The sequence below is a fragment of the Diceros bicornis genome, chromosome 34 (genome assembly GCF_020826845.1).
Source record: "Diceros bicornis minor isolate mBicDic1 chromosome 34, mDicBic1.mat.cur, whole genome shotgun sequence".
Taxonomy (NCBI): Eukaryota; Metazoa; Chordata; class Mammalia; order Perissodactyla; family Rhinocerotidae; genus Diceros; species Diceros bicornis.
The window spans coordinates 19,144,514-19,165,842 of NC_080773.1; the positions used below are offsets into that span (position 1 = coordinate 19,144,514).

Below are 21,329 nucleotides of genomic sequence, written 5' to 3' on the forward strand. Positions count from 1 at the left end.
TGGCCGGGTCTCCTGGGGAGCCGCCAGGACGCCCGGAGGCGGGGCCTGAATGCCGTGGGGCGTGGCCGGGACATCAAGGGGCGGGGCCTGGTTGTCGTGGGGGGCGTGGCCGGGACATCAAGGGGCGGGGCCTGGCTGTCGTGGGGCGGGGCCTGGATGCCGTGGGGCGGAGGGACTGCCTGGCCACAGCGCCCCGGGTGGCTGCCCAGCGCGCAGCCCGGGCTGGGCTGACGCTACAGGTTTCGCAGGTTGGAGAGAAAACCACGGCCCTCCAGCCCTGCGCCCCCGAGCCGTGCCTCGACCCCCGCATTCCTGAACCCCATCTTGCAGCCTCATCCCCTGGGGACCCAGGGGCTCAGCCCCTTTGGAAATCTGGGTGTCTCAACCCTGGCCTGATTACCCGCAGGCCCCTGCCGTGGAGACCCAGAATGCTGTCGCCAAATTCCTGCTCCCTTACGCATCCTCCTCCCCAGCTCTTGCTTCTAGGGGACCCAGGGGTCTGGTCACGCCGTGCCTTCCTTCTTGGGGACAAAGGGATCGCACTATCTCCCTGGCCTTCGCTGCTTGAAAGTTCAGCTCTCCTATAATTCTGCGCCACACCAAAGATGCAGACCTTGAGCCGTGACGCGGCCGTGCTGCGCCCCAGCCCCACCTCCCTGCAGAGTCTGGATGGCTAAGCTCCAAGCTCTGTCCCAGCCCCCAATAAAAGTCCCAGGTCTCCCCAACACTTCCTCCACTGCAACCTTGGGACCCAGTTCTCAGCCCCACCCAGAAGGGGCCCAGGCATCCCACCCGCAATTCCCACCCACTCTGGAGTCCCCACCTGTCGCCACCCACCGAAGCCATTCCATCTGACTCTCCTTTGGGGATCAGACTTTTGAACCCCATTTCGAGGGAACCCAGGTCCCAGAGCCCCCAGCCCCCGTCCCCTTTGGAGACACAGCTACCTGCTGTCCCCTCCCTTTCTCCGGGGCCCGCCCTCACCTCTCCCGCCCCGTCCCCGGGCTGGGCGGGGCCGTCCGGACCTTTCCCGCGGCTCCCGCTCTCCCTCCCAGGGCGCCGAGGGACCATGGCAGCGGCGGCGGCCCTGCGGGGGCGGCAGCGGGAAGAGCCCCGCGCCCTCCGCCGGGCGGTGAGGCTGCTGCAGCGCCTGGAAGAGCGGTGCGGGGACCCCCGGCTCTCCTCGAGCCCCCCCTCTCTGCGGGACCTGCTGCCCCGCACCGCGCAGCTACTGCGGGACGTGGCCCAGGCCCGGAGGGCGGCCGGCGGAGGCGGCCCCGAGGGTCCCGGGGGCGCGGGGGACTTCCTCGTCGTCTACCTGGCCAACCTGGAGGCCAAGAGCAGGCAGGTGGCGGAACTGCTGCCACCCCGGGGCGGGAGGAGCGCCAACGACGAGCTCTTCCGGGAGGGCTCCAGACTCAGGTGAGCGGACGCCCTGCCCGGGACAAGGTGGGACCACCAGCGAGGGCAAGTCAGCCCGCAGACCCTCCTCCCTCTCAGACCCAGGGGTCCGGGCCCCCGGCCCCTCCTCCCTCAGACCCAGGAGTCCAAGCCCCCAGCCCCTCCTCCCTGAGACCAAGGAGTCTAGGCCCCCAGCCCCTCCTCTCTCAGACCCAGAAGTCCAAGCCCCCAGCCCCTCCTCCCTCAGACCCAGGAGTCCAGCCCCCCCCCCGCCCCTCCTCCCACAGACTCAAGAGTCCATCCTCCACCCCCTCCTCCCTCAGACCCAGAGTCCTGATCCCCAGCCCCTCCTCCCTCAGACCTAGGGGTCCAGTGCCCAGCCCCCTCCTCCCCAAGACCCAGGAGTCCAGGACCCCACCCCCTCCTCCCTCAGACCCAGAGTCCAGGCTCCCAACCCCTCCTCCCTCAGACTCAGAGTCCAGACTCCCAGCCCCTCCTCCCTCAGACCCAGAGTCCAGGCTCCCAGCCCCTCCTCCCTTCGACCCTGAGGGAAGCTGGAAAACTAGACACCCAGTTTTCCCCTTCCTTGGACACCTATGCTCTCAGCCCCCATTTCAAACCCCCTTTCTGGCCACCCAGCAGCCGGCTTCCCCCTGCCCCGCCCTCCCAGAGGGTTAGACACACGTCCTGCTAACAGGGGACCCCTTGGGGCTTCCTGCGCAGGAGGGTGGTTGACATCCCCGTCACCGCCCCTCCTGGGGGACTCACAGGCCCCTCCTGTCTTTAGCTCCTGCGAGCAGCTGGCTCAGGATGCAGGGCTGTGTGCTGACTGCGCTCTGGTTCTGAACTCAGGGGAAAGGGCTGCCGCGTGACAGGGCAGATGAGGGTGAGGCCCGAGGCCAGAACAAGGTCTGGACCCGCGGCTCCCAACCCTGCCACGCCCCATGCCCCTTCTTTTTTTTTTTTTTTTTTTTGTGAGGAAGATCAGCCCTGCGCTAACATCCAATGACAATCCTCCTCTTTTTGCTGAGGAAGACTGGCCCTGGGCTAACATCCGTGCCCATCTTCCTCCACTTTATATGGGACGCCGCCACAGCATGGCCTGACAAGCAGTGCGTTGGTGCGCGCCCGGGATCCGAACCTGCAGACCCCGGGCCGCCAATCCGGAGCGCACGCACTTAACTGCTGCGCCACCGGGCCAGCCCCACACATGCTTTCTTTATAGCAAATATTTTGTAGCATCTCCTTAAATTCATCCTGAAATAAAATGCATAGGGTAAATAACCTACCTACTCATAATTTTTAAAAAATCACTATATTGCCCAAACCATATTATAAGGGAGTGATAAAAAGAATGTTCTTCGTAATAAAATTATCTATACTTTGAATGAATATGGTAAGGCACAATCACAATTATTCTGGAAGACAGAACTGAGCAGTCAGACGCTTGCACCTATAGGTTGAATCACGATGTTGCTGAATCAAATAGTCTTCCCTTGATATATAGGATCATTGAATTTCTGTAAAATTCAGGACACATTTACAATGTGCGAAAAATGCTTATCTAAAACGGAAATGGGCTCTAGGTTCAGATCATCATAAATGGATTCCCTCCCTCACGAATGTCTGATGAGACTTTCAAAAGTGGACTGGGATGTGGGCAAATCTTGCTAGAGGGAATTGTCCCTCACAATCCAGCCTCCCTGCCCTCATCACTGTGCCAAGTAAATTTCTAGAAGCTTCTTAGCTGGTAAAACTCCACTGTTCTAGATTCAGTGTGTTCTAGAAACTAAGAAGCTTAGGGACTGAGTGTGTTAGTGGCTGTTCTAGAGTCACTGGGATCCTCACAACTATTCGAAGGAGATTCTAGACCATCACCCTCCACTAAAATCTATTGCAAGCCACATAGGTAGTTTTTCATTTTCTAGTATACATATTACAACAAGTTTTTTATTTTTTCTGGTGAGGAACATCAGCCCTGAGCTAACATCTGTTGCCAATCCTCCTCTTTTTGCCGAGGCAGATTGGCCCTGGGCTAACATCCGTGCCCATCTTCCTCTGCTTTATATGGGACGCCTCCACAGCATGGCCTGACATGTAGTGTATCATGCAGTGTATCATGTGCGCCCGAGATCCGAACCTGCGAAACCCGGGCCACCGCAGCGTTGCGCGCACACTTAACCACTATGCCACTAGGCCAGCCCCCAAAAAGTCTTTTTTAAAAAGGTGAAATGAGTTTTAATAACATCTTCTTGAACTCACTATATCCAAAATATCATCTCAACTTGTAATCCCTATAAAGCAACGATTAATGGATAGTTTACTTTTTTTTTTTCTTTTGCACCACGTTTCTGACAGCTAGAGTGTATTCACGTTTGCCCATCTCAGTTTGGATGCCCATCACGTGTGGATGGTGGCTACAGATTAGACTCTATGGAGGGAGGCTGCTTAGAAGCTGTCCGCGGTGGCCCTCTCGAAGGGACCTGGCCCAAGGAGGCTATTACTATCAAATAATAAGAACAGTAATAATAACTGACATGCACTGAGCGCTGATGTACGCCCATGTGCTAGGCATTTTACGTGCTCGTAAGGCGTGTAAGAATCCTCATCGCTCTCCCTATGAGGCAGGGGGTACTGAGGCCCATTTCACAGCTAAGGAGACTGAGACTTAGGGGGAAAAAAAAAAAGAACTTGCCAAAAATCACACAAAGTGTCAGAGCTGCCCTCTGCTGCTCGCCCGTCGGGTACCTCAGGGAGCCAGGCGGCAGGAGAAAGTTCAGGGGTCCGCCACCAGCACTGCGAAAACCAAGACGAAGGCTCTGAGCATGAGCTGCCTGCAGACCACCCTTGACGCCCTCAGCTCTAGGGGTCCCCGCATCCCGCTAGGCAGGGCTTCTCCTCCAGCCCTCCTGGGCTGCAGACGGAGACCGGGCTTGGTCTCCTGGAGGACGACCTGACCATTGGGCAGCACGTCCTTCCTTCACAGATGAAGAAACTGAGGTTCTGAGTGGAGAGGCGTCAGGACTGCAACAAGCAGGGTTGGAATCGACTTGTACCCTGCACTGAGACGTTAGGGAGAGTCTGGGGCCCTGTCCCTGTCGGTATTCCCCACAGGGTGGGGGAGTCGGTGGGAGCCCCAAGTCCAGCCAGGTCCTCAGAGTCCCTCCCCACAGGCGACAGCTGGCCAAGCTGGCCCTCATCTTCAGCCACATGCACGCGGAGCTGGGCGCGCTCTTCCCCCAGGGAAAGTACTGCGGACACACGTACCAGCTCATCAAGGCGCCAGCCCACGCCTTCTGGAGGGAGCGCTGCGGGGCCCGGTGAGTGCGCACCCGTCCCTGGGCCCTCAGCGCCCGGAGCCTCCTCCTGCCCCCGCCCGGGGAGCCAGGAGTCCCGGCCTTGCTCCTCCTCGTCAGATCCGGGGTCCAGGCCCCCAGCCCCTCCTCCCTCAGACCCGGGAGTCCGGGCCCCCAGCCCCTCCTCCCTCACACCCGGGATCCCGGGTCCCCAGCCCTTCTGCCCTCAGACCCTGGGGTCCAGGCCACCAGCCCCTCCAACCTCAGATCCAGGAGTCCAGGCCCCATCCCTCCTCCCTCAGACCCGGGGGTCCTGGCCCGGCCCCTCCTCCCTCAGACCTAAAAGTCCCACCCCTGTTGCCTCCTTCCTAGAGGTCTTCCCATCCTAGGCTCCCAGAGGCCTCAACTGCATCCCCCCCGCCCCCCTCCACCCAGGTGTGTGCTGCCCTGGGCCGAGTTTGAGTCCCTCTTGTCTACCTGCCACCCTGTGGAGTCAGGCGCCACTGCCCTGGCCTTGCGCTCCACCATCGACCTCACCTGCAGTGGCCACGTGTCCATCTTCGAGTTTGATGTCTTCACCAGGCTCTTTCAGGTAAGCGAAGGCCAAGGCTGGAAGTCCAGACTCCTGTCCTGGGGCAAGGGGAGGCTGGGGGTCTGGACTCCTGGGTCTGAGGGAGGAGGGGCTGGGGCCCAGACCCCTGGGTCTGAGGGAAGAGGGGCTGGGGCCCAGATTCCTGGGTCTGAGGGAGGAGGGGCTGGGGGCCTGGACTCCTGGGTCTGAGGGAGGAGGGGCTGGGGGCCTGGACTCCTGGGTCTGAGGGAGGAGGGGCTGGGGGCCTGGACTCCTGGGTCTGAGGGAGGAGGGGAGGGGGGCCCGGACCCCTGGGTCTGAGGGAGGAGGGGCTGGGGGCCTGGACTCCTGGGTCTGAGGGAGGAGGGGCTGGGGGCCTGGACTCCTGGGTCTGAGGGAGGAGGGGCTGGGGGCCTGGACTCCTGGGTCTGCGGGAGGAGGGGCTAGGGCCCCAGATTCCTGGGTCTGAGGGAGGAGGGGTTGGACCTCTGGGTCTGAGGGAGGAGGGGCTGGACTCCTGGGTGGGAGGGAAGAGGGGCTGGGGCCCAGATTCCTGGGTCTGAGGGAGGAGGGGCTGGGGCCCGGACCCCTGCGTCTGAGGGAGGAGGGGCTGCAGGCCCGGACTCCTGGGTCCTGGGGAAGGAAGGGTCTGGAGTCTTCTGTGTAAAGGAGATACCCCTGAGGCCCACTATAGGTGTGAGCCAGGTAGCTGGGTTCTCGGCCCCGGGGAGGCATGAGGGGTGTGGGCCGCTCTCCCCGGCCCCTCCTTGACCCGATCCTGGCCCCACCCCAGCCGTGGCCAACACTCCTCAAGAACTGGCAGCTCCTGGCTGTCAACCACCCGGGCTACATGGCCTTCCTCACGTATGACGAGGTCCGAGCGCGCCTGCAGGCCTGCAGAGACAAGCCAGGCAGGTAAGAGGGCCAGGCCTCAGGAGAGGGAGACTGCCGGGTCTCAGGGGTCTGGGTCCTGGGCTGGGGTGGAAGCCCAGACACCCCTCAGAGAGTAAAGACTGAAGGACTGAGGTCCCTGGGACCCCAGAGAGTCAGGAACTCAGGGAGGATGCTGAGTGCCCCTGCCTCCCACCTCTTCTCCTGGGACCTCCTGGACCTCCCACAGTCCAGCAGCTAAAGGGACAATACCTGGTCTGGCAGGGGGCCTGAAGACCCTGCCCCAGGATAAGGTCCATTTCTGATAGGTCAGAGCCCATGCTATACCATCTGTTAAATATTTTGAGTATAACCCCATACCTCCTGGGGTAGGAGACTGGGAAACGAGACACCTGAGTCTTTAATTTATTTTAAGCCAGGATTTTTGAGCTGTTGGGTCTCCCCAGAGGGCTGAGAATTGAGGGGCTGAGCTACCTGGAACACAAAGAGGTTAAGGGAATAGAAGGTCAGATTCATGAGTCTTTGCAGGGCTGAGATGCAGGACCCCAGCAAGTGTGTTAGCACGCTTCCAGTTACACTACAAACTGGTTTAAAGGGAAAGAAAAAGCGATGAATTAATTCCTATAATTGAAAAGGCCAGGTAAGGGGTTTCAGGCATGGTGGGATCCAGCTGCTCCAATGCTACTGTCAGGAATCGGTTCCTGTGCATCCTCTATCTCTGCTTTCCTCTGTGTTAGCTTTGTTCTCGGACATGGTCTCTCTTCATGGTAGCAAATGGTTTCTAGAAACCCTAGGTGTACATTCTACCAGCTTAGCAACCTCTGTGGAAATGGGATAACTTGCTCCTGATATTTCCAGCAAAAGTCCCAGGGCTGACTCCCATCACTGTGGTCAGGGGTCCTGAAATGCAAGCCAGCATCAGCCTTGTCTAAACCCCAGTGAAGAAGGAAGAGGAGCCAATCAGATAAAAACAATAGATATCCTTTATAGTGGCAGACAGGGGTCTAAAGCCTGGGTTAAGCTGGGTTATAAGGGGGTGAGGACTTACACACCTGGATCCTCAACAGGGCGAGGGGCTGAGAGGCCCCAGAATGCACAGCGGTGACCCCTCCCTCACCCCGTCCTACCTGCCTCTTCCTCCAGCTACATATTTCGGCCCAGCTGCACTCGCCTGGGGCAGTGGGCCATCGGATACGTGAGCTCAGATGGCAGCATCCTGCAGACCATCCCTCCTAACCAACCGCTGTTCAAGGCCCTCCTGGAAGGGCAAAAGGAAGGCTTGTGAGTCCCCATCCTGGCAGGGGGAGGGGGACCCCAGAACACACCTCCAAGGATCGTGCGTGTTGAGCACTGCCCAAGATCACCACGCGAGGGCGCACAGCTCACAGAGCGGACATCACAAATTTGCAATACCACAGTGTTCCAGCAGCTGGCAGACAAGGGTCGGGGGTGGGGGGGTGTCGCCTTTTCTAGTTCCCACAAAGCTGCCACATGGGCCAGCAGCCCCGGGGAGAAGTGTGTGCAGAGCTGGGCACAACCCCGATGCCTCCATTCCCTGGAACTGTACTCAAGAGCTTTTGCTTCTAGATATCCATATCCTGTGCTAGAGTCTAGACCGTTAAAGCAGAAAGAGAAGTGGGCAAACGGCTAGACTGGTGTTCCAACTGTAACCTCAGCTGCCCCGGGTCCCCTCTTTCAGAAGGAGCCTTGGGTAGGAGCGGAGGGGAAAAAAGGCAGGTGAGGGTCCCCACTCTCACCTGGACCTTTAACTAGAGACTTCTTATGAGTCATAGCTATATGATACGAAATGGGATGGATGGATAGATAGATAGATGATAAATAGGTAGATAAGTGATAGATAGATGGATATATAGATGATAGGTAGGTAGATAGATAGATAGATTGATAGATAGATGATAGACAGGTAGATGATGGATAGATGATAGGTAGATAGATGGCTAGATAGATGATAGGTAGATAGATGGCTAGATAGATGATAGTCAGGTAGATAGATGATAGATGGATAGATAGATAGATATATAGATAGATAGATAGATGATAGATAGGTAGATAGAAAGATAGATAGATGGATAGATAGATAATAATGATAGATAGGTAGCTAGGTAGATGGATAGATGATAGGTAGGTAGGTAGATGATAGATGGATAGATAGATGACAGGTAGATAGATAGAAAGATAGGTAGATAGAGGGATAGACTGATAATAGATAGATGATAGGTAGATAGAAAGATGATCGATAGATAGATAGATGATAGATGATAGATAGAGAGAGAGAGAGAGAGAGAAATAAATAGATATACAGTCGATTCTCATTGTTCCTGATAGCTGTGTCCTATAAAGTCACCGTAAACACTGAATTAGCGACCACTGAGCCGTCACTGCCAGGTGTTCCTGCAAGCCCCTGGTCACCTTTCGCCAGCCGATCACTACATAGTAACCTTGACGTGTGTTTCTGTGTAAAGACGCCTATTTAATATACATTGGTGATTCGTGCACACTGAGCTCACGGCCGGCGTGCTGTGACTCGTGTCTGAACAAAGCTTCTGTAACACACGCACTTTCTCCAGGAGGCTCACACAGCCTCCTTGTGCCGAGGACACTAGACAGCCCTGCAGCACTGTGCTGGGGGGCATTTTAAACAGCTAAATCACTGACAAAAAGCATAAGAATGTGAAAAACATGGCACTACGTAGATTGCGAAAGGGCACTAGTTTCCAGTGCGGAGCTGGAACGAGAAAGCCGAGTGTCGCCTGGTTCGACCTCAGCTGGAACGTGCCCAGCGGGCGACTCACATTTTTTGCCTCTGTGTGCATATCCGTGAGTGACCAAGAAAATGCCACGGATATTGATTTTGGGTTACAGATAACTTTTAGCGAGTAGGCAAGTTTGCAAATAGGGAATCCACAAAAAATGAAGATCTGTTGAATGAGGGGACTGTTCTGTCCATATTTGATAGCTGAGGCCCAGAGAGACGGAGACACCTGCTCAGGTCACACAGCTTCTGAGCTAGCAAGCTGGAATTCGAAGCCAGGCACCCAGGCTCAGAATATGGACCCTTACCCACCGAAATGTCCTGAGTTCCAGGTCCGAGGTCATTGGAGAAGAGGATTCCAGAGTTAACACGAGTGTAAACACCATCAGTCTGGTTTAATCCACCTGCCCTACACACGGACACACAGACACACACACACACACACACGCACACCCATTTTATATGTGGGAAGATCAAGATCCTGAGAGAGGGGAGGGGACACCAAGGTCGTCTGAAGTTGATCTCAGCCGTTCCCTCTTACTGGGCGTATGTGTGTGGAGGGCGCCTACTGCACATTTTATGAGCACTGTCTTCTTTAATCCTCACCACCGATCTTGGCCTCAGACACGGTTGTGTCCATTTTACAGAAGGGAAAATTGAGGCCAGAGAGGTAGAGCTGCCCAACCCACGTCACACAGCGTGTCTGTGGAAGAGCTGTGTTGGGGCCCAGGCCAGGGCTCCTGAGCTGCTCGAGCTGGCTGACCAGGCAGAGCCACCAGCCTTGGGGGACTTGTGCCCCCGCCGTTGGTCTGGGGGTGCCATTATGACCTGGATGGGAGACCCGGGGTTTGCAGAGCCTTCTCGGCTGCCCTGGAGCCCGGGGCTCAGACCTTGCCCACAGCCCTGGCTCTGTGTCCCTCCAGGCCTCGCTGTGTGGCCCTGGGCAGTCGCCTTCCCCGTATTGAGCCTTGGTCGCCATCTGTGAAGCGAGAAGTAGTGTGTACTGTCTAGGAGGGTCCTTCTAGCTCTGCCAGTCCAAGACTCTAGGATTTGGTCCCTCCAACAGTCTGTGATTCTAAGATGCCCTGTGCTCAGGCCGGAAGACTCCAGGACGGCGATGTTCTGGGAGGCTCAGCTGAGGTTTGATCAGTTTCCTGGTTCTTATTCATCAGATCTGTGTTTCCAGAGCTGGAGTCACTTAGGTTTAGTGCACCCTTCTGTGGGGTCTGAGGGGACACGGCCATGCCCTGGGTCTGAGAGGACGTGGCCCTGTCCTGGGGAATCCCAGTTGGAGGAGAAGGAAGGGAAAACATCCCCAGGCCCGAAGTGGATTTGGGACAGGTGATCATCCCAGGAGCTCAGCCCCGTGGCGATGTGGGGGGTCCTCGTCAGTCTGCGGTGGGGGTGCTGGATGGCCCCTTGGCACCCTCTCTTCCCTTCCCCAGCTACCTCTACCCTGATGGGAAGAACCACAATCCAAACCTGACAGAACTCTGCCAGATGGAACCCCATCAGCGCATCCAAGTGTCGGAGGTGAGGCCCAGCCGTGCCCCCCGTCCCTGCTCACTGCCCACCCCCCACTTCAGAAGCCTCGGGTTCTGTGCCCACTTGGTGGCCATGGGGCCCGGGGTACATCACGTGTCCTCTCCGAGCCTCTGTACCTCCTCTGGAAAATACGGCCCCTCTTGCCTCCTACTCAGCGGTTTTCGTGGGGATTAAATCAGGAAACAATACCGCTGAGATCATCAGAACAACTAATGTACTTGAACATCCTCCAGTGACGGCCCTCGTGCCAGCTGTTAGTCCCCACAGCCACCCCATGGGTGAGAAAGACTCGACAAATAAACTTTTTTAGTGTAAGTATATCCCACACCGTCTTTGGGATATACTTATACCTAAAAATTTATTCATTGTTTATCCGAAAATCAAATTTAACAGCATCCTGTATTTCCGGTGGCTAAATCTGGCAGCCGTGAGTTATTCCGCCCCAGAGAGCAAGTCTCACAACAAGGGGTTGGTGGAGGAGGCAGCTGGACACACAGGCCTTGAACTTGGGAGAGGGTTCGGGGCTGGCGCAAAGGCTTGGGACTTTCTTCCTGGGCCCGACTGGTATCCCTGTGGCTGACACCCCCCGGTCCCATCCTCCCCATCTTCTTGCCGGCCAGGAGCAGCTGCAGCTGTACTGGGCCATGGACTCCACGTTCGAGCTCTGTAAGATCTGCGCCGAGAGCAACAAAGATGTGAAGATCGAGCCATGTGGGCATCTGCTATGTAGCCGCTGCCTGGCCGCCTGGCAGGTGGGTCTGACCCGGCCCTGCCTTCCTGCCCGGTGCCCCCTCTCTCGACAGTGAAAGCCCAAAAGGAGCTCCCATATGCCTCATCGATCAGATGGGGAAACTGAGGCCCAGAGAGAGTAGAGACTTGCTCGGGGTCACTCAAGAGTGAGGACCAGGAGCTCGCCTGCCTGTGTCTGTGCCTCTGTCTCCATCTCGCTCTGCATCTGTGACCTCTGCTTCTCCTTCTTCAGCTCCACATGAGTGGCAAGGGCTCCTTCCTCCCGTCGCTGGGCCATCTGGGGTCAGTGGCTTCACCTCTCTGAACCTTCGCCACCTTCTTGGAGAATGGGGCTGATGGTGACAACCTCCCAAGGGCGTAGTGAGGCTCCACGCCCATGAAGCCCTCATCAAAGGCCCCTGGGAAAGGGGGCTGCTGCCCCGTGTAGTGTGGATGCCTGACATGGAGGTGTTTAATTGTAAAGTAAATGTTTGACATTGAGCTTTTGATTGGCGAGGCATCCATTTCAAAGATGTCCATCTTGAATAAACATATTGCCAGCTGTCTGACAGGGCTCCTAGCGAAACACGCAGATAAGGAACCAGGCCACCCACACCCATGAAGTTCCCCCTGGGTGACCTAGATAACGGACCTCTTCAGTGACCCACTTTTCCCTTCCTGAACCCTAATTCTCATTCTTATGTTTTAAATTCCCCCCCAATAAAGAGTGAACCCACAAAACCCTAAGCACCCTACTAGGCCCCTGATAAAGGCAGAGCCCCATGTCCGCTTTCCCTCCCGCTCTCTACCTGAGACCCCGCTGTGTGACCCAGGCAGGCGGGCCATGTACCCTCCAGGACCCGTGAGTAATAATCTTGTTCCTCAAAGTTCCCTGATGGTGTTGCTCCAATGCGTCCTGCAATCATAACAACTGGTACATCCACCCACCCATCCACCCACCCATCCACCACCCGTCCACCCACCCATCCACCCACACATCCATCCATCCATCCATGCATCCATCTATCCATCCATTCATCCACCCATTCATCCACCCATCCACCCATCCACCCACCCACCCATCCACCCGCCCATCCACCCGCCCGTCCACCCGCCCGTCCATCCGCCCATCCATCCGCCCATCTGCCCATTCGTCCATCCATCCATCCGTCCATCCGTCCATCCACCCATCCATCCACACATCCATCCATCCATCCATGCACCCATCTATCCACCCATTCATCCACTCATTCATCCATCCATCCAACCATCTGTTCATCCATCCATCCATCCAACCATCTGTCCATCCATCTATCCATCCACTGGTCCAGCCACGACATTGGCCCCCGTGGGAGAGGAATGTCTGGGAGACTCGCCACAAGTAACATGGGCCCAGGTGGGTGCCTCAGGCGTTCCTAGCCCATGGCATCACTATGGATAGCCTGAGACCCCCATGACACCCGGCTCCCCTGGGCTTCCCATTTGTGCGCCCCTCCTGGGCTCGGTGCTGGTCCACCCCCGCTTCCCATTCAACATCTCTCTCCCCATCTCCCTCTCTTCATGACTCCTCTTCTCTCTCCCTCCATTTCCCTCCCTCTGTCTGTCTGTTGGGGATCACTCTGTTGTGACCACTTGTAGTCCCAGGGGACATGGTAGAGAACAGGGAAACCCTGACCTTCCCTTCCCACCTCCCCCAGCACTCGGACAGCCAGACTTGCCCCTTCTGCCGCAGCGAGATCAAGGGCCGGGAGGCTGTGAGCATCCACCAATTCCCAGGGAAGCCGGAGGAAGCCAGGGCCGCTGCTGAGGACCCGAGGGACGGCAGTGACCAGGAAGATGGGGAGGAGGAGCTGGAACAGGTAAGCAGGGCCAGGCAGGAGCTGGACCTGGAATTCCTGGGTCTGAGGGAGGAGGGGCTGGAGGCCGGGACCCCTGGGTCTGAGGGAAGAGGGGCCGGGGGATGGACTCCTGGGTCTGAGGGAGGAGGGGCTGGGGCCTGGACTCCTGGGTCTGAGGGAGGAGGGGTTGGGAGTCTGGACTCCTGGGTCTGAGGGAGGAGGGGCTGGGAGCCTGGACTCTTGGGTCTGAGGGAGGAGGGGCTGGTGACGGGATTCTGGGGGCCTGGGGGCCTGCACTTCTGTCTCCCCAAGGGTCTGGGGGATGCCTTTCTCCAGGTGGAACCTCCTGAGGGCTGGGACTTGTCTTATTCTCCGTCACATCTCCAGGGTCTAGAACAGTGCCTGAATGCTGGGCCTCCAGGCAGGAGGACAGTAGGTGAGAAGAAAACGGCAGCTCACAGCCCCCTACCCCACCCTCTGTCTCCCCTAGGTGGCCTCCTTAGCTCCCCCACTGCCCCCTCGGCTAGATCTGTCCCCCAGGAGACCCAGAGATGAAGGCCAGCCGAAGGTGGTGAGTGAGGGGCTGGTTTGAGGTGGGCGGCTCAGGTCTCATTCAGCCCCGGAGTCCCTAGTCTGGCTGGGCGCTCAGGGGGTCCAGGCCCGGCACTCATCATCTGCACCCACTTACAAGGTGTGCAATCTGGCATCCACTACCTCTGTGGCCTCTTCTCTTGTTCTCTTCCTTAACTCATTCCCCCTCACTGACTTTCTGCCTCTCCCGCCAGCATCCCAGGCGTGTCCTACCCCAGGGCCTTTGCATGAGCTGTTCCCTCAGCCTGGATCTCCTTTCTCCAGACTCGCTGTCTCATCCTCTCCTCGGGGAGGCCTTCCCTGACCACCCCATTGAAAAGAGCCTCCTGCCCTCAAGGCCCTGCCCCGCTGCATTTTCCTAGTCCTTGTCACCACCTGGCAGTGTGTACAATCTTCGTTGTTTTCTATCACCCTCAGGAGGTTGTGACCCTCCTGAAGGTTAGGACTTTGCCTTATTCTCTGTTATATCTCCAGAGTCTAGAACAGTGCCTGACACATAGTAGGTGCGCAAGAAATAGACATTGAATGAATAAATTGAACTGAGCCTTCCTAACAGTCCCGTGATGTTGAAAATGTTCCTCTCCTCATTTTCCAGAGGAATGAAGCTCAGAAAGGTGACTGTACCTACCCACACCCACACAGCCTGAAAGAGGAGAAGCCTGTGTTGGGAGGGGCCTTAAAGACCCCAAAATGATCTGCTTATTTTCTAAGTGAGCCCCGGCCCTGCTTTCTTCTCCCCCCACCCCGCACTCTAGCATTTTCTGAGCCCCTGGCTTGCTGGGGAGGGGCAGAGCTCTGTGAGCAAGCCAGGCTGAGTACACACAAGGTTCAATCGATACCGGGCAGCCTTCAAACAAACAGCTCAGGAAGTCCGGGAACATTATTCGACCACAGCAAACAAGAGAGCCAGCGGGAGGCGGGTGGCGGTGACACCAGCTGGGGAAGCTAAAAACAGATCCCAACCTGCAGCCAAAAGCAAATGGAAACGTTAGGAAGCACTCAGCTGGCTCCGTGAGGACAATGAGGGGGACGCAGCCAGATGGCAGGCTGATGGGGCACCTCTGGCAGGATGGCCGCACATTTACCCAGGCTGTGCCCCCCCGCCTGGCCTACCCTTTCCTCTTCTCCCCAAACCCTGTCAGTCGTCTCCCCCTCCTTCATTCTTCAAAACGTGCTGTGGAAGAGGCAGCCCTGGGTCTCCCAGCACAGCGACTGTCACATACGTGCTCTATGCCCGGTACTGCTTTTTAGCATGTTTGTGTAATTGTTGTGACAACCCAATGAAGTAGATACTGTTATGACCCTTATACAGAGGGGTACACTGAGGCTCAAAGAGTTGAAGGTCACCCGGCTCAAAGGTGACAGAGTTAGGACTGGAACCCAGGCCCCTGGCTCCATCCTCCCCTCCCTCTGTGATGCCAGTCCCTGCCATGCGGGGCTGCTGTGGGCACTGGCTGAATGGGGCTGTGTCTCTGGTCAATATCACTGTGGGCGTGATTTGCATATGGTGCTCCCCTAGCTGGGAATGCTCCCCATGCTACTATTCTCCACCTGAGAAACCCACCTCTGGGGGCATCACCGTCCTTCAGAAGGATGCTGGCACCTTGCTGAGGCCACTGGGGACCTCTCCCACCCTCAGTGTCTCTATGCGGAGAATGGGGACAAACTTGGTGGGTCCCCATGGGGTTTTGATGAAGTCAGCAAGGTTGGGTGTCTGTAACCTGAGTCAGATCCCCTCGCTCACCTCTCAGAAGCCCCTGAAACCCCAGGACTCCAAGAATTAGAGCCAATGTCCTCTCCACAGGGCCTGGGGACCTGACCCCTTCCTGCCTCTCTGTCCTCCTCCACCCCACAACTCCTTTCCAGTAGCGATGGGCCCCTTGCTGTTCCCTGACAGGCCGGCAAGCGGTTGTGGCTTTCGACAGCTTAACTGCTTTTTAACTTTCCCGCCATCCACCGCAGGGCCGCTGCCCACTTCCTTCTAGCGCTCCGGCTTCTGCTCAATTGTCCCCTCCTCCAAGAGGCCTTCCCCAGCCCCGCTCAAGTCTGGTCACCCTCCACTCTCCCCAGGCTCTATTTCAGTTCTCTGAAGACACCTAACGCTCTCTGGGGGATTTCCTTGTTCATGCACTGATTGCTTGTGGTAAGCCTCTTGCTCAGTAGACTGTCAGCTCCTTGAGGACAGAGATTTTTTTCTGTCTAGTACACGGCTGTCTCTCCAGAGCTCAGAAGAGTGCCTGACACACTGTAGATGCTCAGGAAATGTTTGTGGGATGAATGAATGAGTGAATGAATGGGTGCATGAATGGATGGGTGGATGGATGGATGGATGGGTGGGTGGATGTATAGATGAACAGATGGATGGATGAACAGATGGTTGGTTGTATGGATGGATGGATGGATGGATGGATGGATGCGTGGATGCATGGATGGATGGGTGGATGGATGGATGGGTGGGCGGGTGGGTGGGTGGATGGATGGGTGGGTGGATGGATGGATGGATGGGTGGGTGGATGTATAGATGAACAGATGGATGGATGAACAGATGGTTGGTTGTATGGATGGATGGATGGATGGATGGGTGGATGCGTGGATGCATGGATGGATGGGTGGATGGATGGATGGGTGGATGCATGGATGCGTGGATGCATGGATGGATGGGTGGGTGGATGGATGGATGGATGGATGGATGCGTGGATGCATGGATGGATGGGTGGATGGATGGATGGGTGGGTGGATGGATGGATGGATGGATGGATGGATGGATGGGTGGATGGATGGATGGGTGGATGGATGGATGGATGGATGGATGCGTGGATGCATGGGTGGATGGGTGGATGGGTGGATGGGTGGATGGGTGGATGGATGGGTAGGTGGGTGGGTGGATGGATTAACAGATGGATGGATGAGTAGATGGGTGGATGGATGGGTAAATGCATGAATGGACAGATGGATGGATGAGTGGATGGACCAACAAATTAAAACTTCTTCCTACTCAAGCCAGAAGTGTTAGGGAAAAAACAGCATGGACTAGGGACAAGACCCTATCATACCGGACGCCCTTCCCCTACGCCCCAGGCACCACTGTGTTACCCCTGTCTGAGCCTGTGAAGTGAAGCACAGCTGCAGCTCAGCTGTGAAATTTCTTAATCTCCTCCTCTCCAGGCACCTCTGGCCCTCCCCAGACTCCGGGCTCCTCTTGCCTTGCCAAGATTTAGGACTGTGGCCTCGGCCCTGTGGGAAAGTACCTCCAGCCCCCAGGCCAGGGAGGGAGCCACAGAGTAAGTAGAGAGGGCGGCCGAGTCCAGGACTCTGGGTCTGAGGGAAGAGGGGGTAGGGGCGGAAGGGAAACACTGGTCCTAGGAAATCCAGAGTCCCCCTCAAACTCTCCCCCTTGCAGAGACTCCTAAAGGGAAAGTCACCCCTTCAGCTGCCCCTGTGGGGCCCGTGATCGCTGCCCAGGCCCGGAGGCCAGGTGAGTCCCCCGCCCAGCCCAGGTTCCCTCCCTTGGCCTGGCCCTGCCTGCCCCACCCACTTGGATGTGATAGTATCTAAACCACCTCTCTTTCCGCCTCGCAGGGCACCAAGATGTGCTGCTAAAGGGAGCCCCAGGGGCTGGAAGGGGTTTGTGGAGCAGAAATAAACTGCCAAGCCTGGTCTGTCCTCTGGTGTGTGGAGAAAGGGGACAGTGGCCACCAGGGGGCAGCTTGGCATCGGGAATGGGCATCCTGGAGACCTGATTAACCCAGAGGCCTGGGGGTCAGAGAGCCAAGAGTGGGGACCCAGCTCCTTCGGATCCAGAGTCCAGGCCCCCAGACGCCTCCTCTCTCAGATCCAAAAGTCCCACCTTCTGGGCTTAGGAGTCCAGAGTCCCAAGCTCTCAGAGAATCAGGCATCCAACAACCTCTCCCCATCATGGCAAAAATATTCTTGGACTCAGACCCAGGTATCCAAGTTCTAAGTCCCCCGGTCAAAGAGTCCCCACATTTCCTTGAGGGTTAGGTGCCCAGTCTTGCCATACTCTGCTCTCGTCCCTCTCTCTCTCCTCCATTCCTCTCTGGGATCTTCTCCCAGAGTGATGGTGACTTCCAGTCAAAATCAAGCGAGAAAGTGTCTCCCCACCTCCTCGCTAATCCCAGAGGGACCCAAGCCTCCCTCCACTTGATTTAAACCAGTTGGCATCCCTTAGGCCCCCTGTGCCCTGGGCTGGGCAACGCTAGGCATTTGGTAGTGATCACTGCCCTCGTGGGGCTCACAGTCCAGTGCAGGAGACAGACCTGTCCCCAGACAGTGACAATCCAGAGTGGGCAGAGCTGGGATGGGGGACCCCAGGGGGCTGCTGGAGCGCAGAGCGGGCAGTTGACCCAGGCTGAGAGGTCAGGGAGGGCTTCCCGGAGGAGGGGATGTGCAGGCTGAGACTGAAGAGGTAAGGAAAGGTAAATGGAGCATGGAAGCATGCATCACAGATTTAGTTCCAAGCAACAGAAGCCGCCCCTGGGGCAAAAAGGAAATTGATTGAGAAGGTTTGGGATCGCTCATAAAATCCCAGGAGTGATTAGAGAACCAGGATTGGAAAGTGATCAAGAGCGCTGGCAGCCAGCCTCCAACCACAGCCCAGCCACGATCACGCCACAGAACCGGTCTGATGAGGATACGCTGGTGCTCCGATGACCACTGGACACTCGTTGTCTTGCTGCCTCGGCTACCCCAGAAACAGGCTGTGTCTGCTAGCTGTTGCTCCAACAAATCCCACCAAGACTTATTGGGGAACAACAGCAATCATGTTAATATCCCTCGTGGTTGCTGGGGGCCAGGATTTGGGGAAGGGCTCAGTTGGGTGGTTCTGGCTCAGGGTGCAATCAAATAGTGTGATCAAGTGGTCCTTGGAGCTGGGCAGCTGGGGGCAGGACAGGTGTCCCTCTGCAGACCTCTCCGTAGGGTCTCCACACTTGCTGATTTGGGCTTCCCCACAGTGTGGCTGCCTCAAGGTAGTCAGACTGCTTAGATGGTGGCTGAAGTCTTTTTGGAGAGAATTCCCATGACCTAGACAGAAGCTACATGGATTTTTCTACCTAATCTGGGGAGTCATGCAGTGTCACTTCTGCCACGTTGGTTACATGCGAGTCACAAAACCGCACAGATTTAAGAGGAGGAGACATAGACCCCACCTCTTGGGGGAAAGAGTGTCACGATCAGATTGCAGAAGAGCCTGTGGAATGAGAGATCTTGTAGCTGTCATCTTGGGAAAATAGAATGCATCCCGGCTGCTATAGTGGGAACAGATTAGCCAGTTCTTGCTTCTTTGGGATTATTAGCTCCCAGTTCCAAAGTATAGCAGAATTGGCCAAGCGTAGGTCACCTTAGCTCCAACAGAGGCAGGAAAGCAAACATCTGTCCTTGTTGGCTTCAACAGAGGGCAGCAGGCTTTCAGACACCAGGGATGTTTCTAAATGTGGGAAAGGCGCGTGGATGCTACCTTACCCTCCCCCGCAAAAAAGGCTGCTCCGGTCCTCCCCTTTGAATGCTCAACATCAGTACATATCTTTGTCCTATACTACATTCTTTTCCCCCAAAAGTTCTTATCTAAACTCTCCCTGCACAACTAACTGGTAAACCAAAAATGCATTCACACCGCCCCCCAAGACAACACAAAGTCTCAACGGTTACATTTTCCAGATGTAAGTCTGGAACCATTGGGAAATAGCCAGTCCCCTCGAGATGTGTCGCGAGCCCCATATCCCACACGCTGTGAACTAGCTTTAAAGTGAACCGTCACACGCTGTATGTAAAACAATGGGATGCAGGTGGGGAAAGAGGAGGCTTGTTAATGGAAACGTACAAGGATATACACAGGAGACAGCAAGGATGGAATTGGAGAGTTCATTCATTTCCTTTTTACTCAGCTCCTCCTATGCCAAGCACTGTTCTAGGCACTGGAGATACAGTGAACAAAACCACAGAGCTTAGCTTCTGTGCCAGACAAACAATAAAAAATAGATCTGTGGCAGTGGTAAGTGCTGCAGAGGAAAAACGTAGTAAGATAAGGGAAATGAGGCGTGGCTGGGATGGTCAAAGAAAGCTCTGATGATGTGATGTTGGGGTAGAGATTTGAAGCAAGGGAGGGAGGGAGATTCCCAGCAGAGAGGAGAGGAAGCGCAAAGGCCTGGAGGCTGGAACAGGCCTGGCATTGGAGGAACAGCATGGAAGCAAAGAGACCAATGTGGCAAGAGTAGAGCTATCGAAGGGGAAGAGAGGAAGATGGGGTCAGGGCGGTGACGAGGACCACATGGAGGACCTTGTGAGCCGTGAAGAGGATTTCGCTTTTACTCTGAGTGAGAGGAGCCGTGGGAGGATTCTGAGCAGAAGAGTAACGTGAGTTGAGTCACATTTGAACAGGATCCCTCTGCCTGTTTCCTAGGAATAAACTGCAGGGGACAAGGGCAGAGGATGTTACGGGACTAGTTTCTGCAGGTCTGTGAGGGACCGTGGCTGATATCTATGACTTCCCTCCTTCACCCACAATCCGTATGGTCCTCTCCCAACTAGAACCTCAGCTGGTTGGGTTCTTGAGGAAGGTGGAAGACGGGTGGCTGAGAAGAGGGCACCTGCCAGGGTCCGGCCCCATCAGTAGGCACGGAAGAGCTGGGGGGTGGGTGTCTGGGGTCGCAGTGTGGCGGCTTGTCCCAGGGAGCGTGTGGGGCTGTGTAGGAGTGCGACTGCCGTTGTCCCAGAGTGAGCTGGGATCGTGTGTCCTGTGACAGGGGGAGGGAGATCTGTTCCCAGTTAGAGATGACCCAGAGTCATCTCTGGGTTGGGCTGGGGTGGTGGAGCCCAGAGGGGTGCCTGGCCCAGCCTAGGGAAGCAGGGAGGGTGTCCTGGAAGAGGGGATGGTGCGGCTAATACTCAAAGATCACCTCCCCCAGTGTAATAGTTGCTCTCCTGTATCACCGATGGATAAATTGATTTGACAAGTCTGACCAATAACTTCCAGGCTGACCTATAATCTAAACCTTCCCTCTGTGTCTGATGGGCAAGGCCCAGTCTTACCAGTGACCCCCAAGTCTGATCAGAGGCCTGGGGAACCTCTCCCAGCAGGATCAGCTACCCCTCATTCTGACCAGTGTCCAGGGCTAGCTTCTCTCCGGTAACCAGTGACATCTCCCTCCCCCAGCAAGCCCCTGGCCGGCAGTCTGGGGATTTTGTCCTAGTCAGACCCGGCTTGTGAGAAGCCTCAGGCAGTCTGACCTCTGACTCCCAGTCTGACCTGTGACCTTTTCTTCTGACCCATGGCCAAGCCCCTCCCCGTCCTCTCAGGTACCCAGGCCTTCTCCCCTCCCCCACTCACCTGCTTCTGCCAGCCGGATTTTCCTCCCCTCCCCCCAAAGTTGGGAGGGAGCGAAGGGGGGAGGGAAAGAGGAAGGGGGTGGCATTCCTGGGATTCTCTGGTTGAGGAGAAGAGAGGGAGGGCCCTACAGAGCAGAGCCAAGGAAAGAGCACCCCGCAGCCCCCCCATCATCACAAAGGCCTGGGCAGAGCTGGGGTTTGAAGACTATTAGATATAAGAGATTGAACTGGTGGGTTCCAGGCTACTGTTCAGACAGGAAAGGAGCCCAGAGCACTGGCCATAGGGGAGGGCCTCACAGGGCAAACTGGGAGAAGCTATTCTAGAGCACTGGGCAGGCTCACAGTTACTG

At 56.5% G+C, this 21,329-nt stretch overlaps 1 protein-coding gene across 1 annotated transcript; it reads left to right on the top strand.

Moving 5' to 3' along the window:
• Nucleotides 1–1,067: 1,067 nt before the first annotated feature.
• Nucleotides 1,068–19,962, top strand: CBLC (Cbl proto-oncogene C). The gene is made up of 12 exons (XM_058529535.1): nt 1,068–1,422; nt 4,575–4,721; nt 5,133–5,289; nt 6,062–6,183; nt 7,303–7,440; nt 10,378–10,465; nt 11,098–11,229; nt 12,904–13,065; nt 13,535–13,615; nt 16,801–16,916; nt 17,036–17,110; nt 17,215–19,962. The coding sequence occupies exons 1-11, from the start codon at nt 1,070–1,072 to the stop codon at nt 17,043–17,045; spliced, it is 1,506 nt and encodes a 501-aa protein (XP_058385518.1). The 5' UTR covers nt 1,068–1,069; the 3' UTR covers nt 17,046–17,110; nt 17,215–19,962.
• The last annotated feature ends 1,367 nt before the right edge of the window (nt 19,963–21,329 follow it).

What these genes read in the sequence shown, in the direction of transcription:
- CBLC (XM_058529535.1), top strand. Translation starts at nt 1,070, where the DNA reads ATGGCAGCGGCGGCGGCCCTGCGGGGGCGGCAGCGGGAAGAGCCCCGC. An exon ending in TGCAGAGACAAGCCAGGCAG is followed by an intron (nt 6,184 to 7,302) that starts GTAAGAGGGCCA and finishes CTCTTCCTCCAG; the next exon opens with CTACATATTTCGGCCCAGCT. An exon ending in GGGAGGAGGAGCTGGAACAG is followed by an intron (nt 13,066 to 13,534) that starts GTAAGCAGGGCC and finishes TGTCTCCCCTAG; the next exon opens with GTGGCCTCCTTAGCTCCCCC.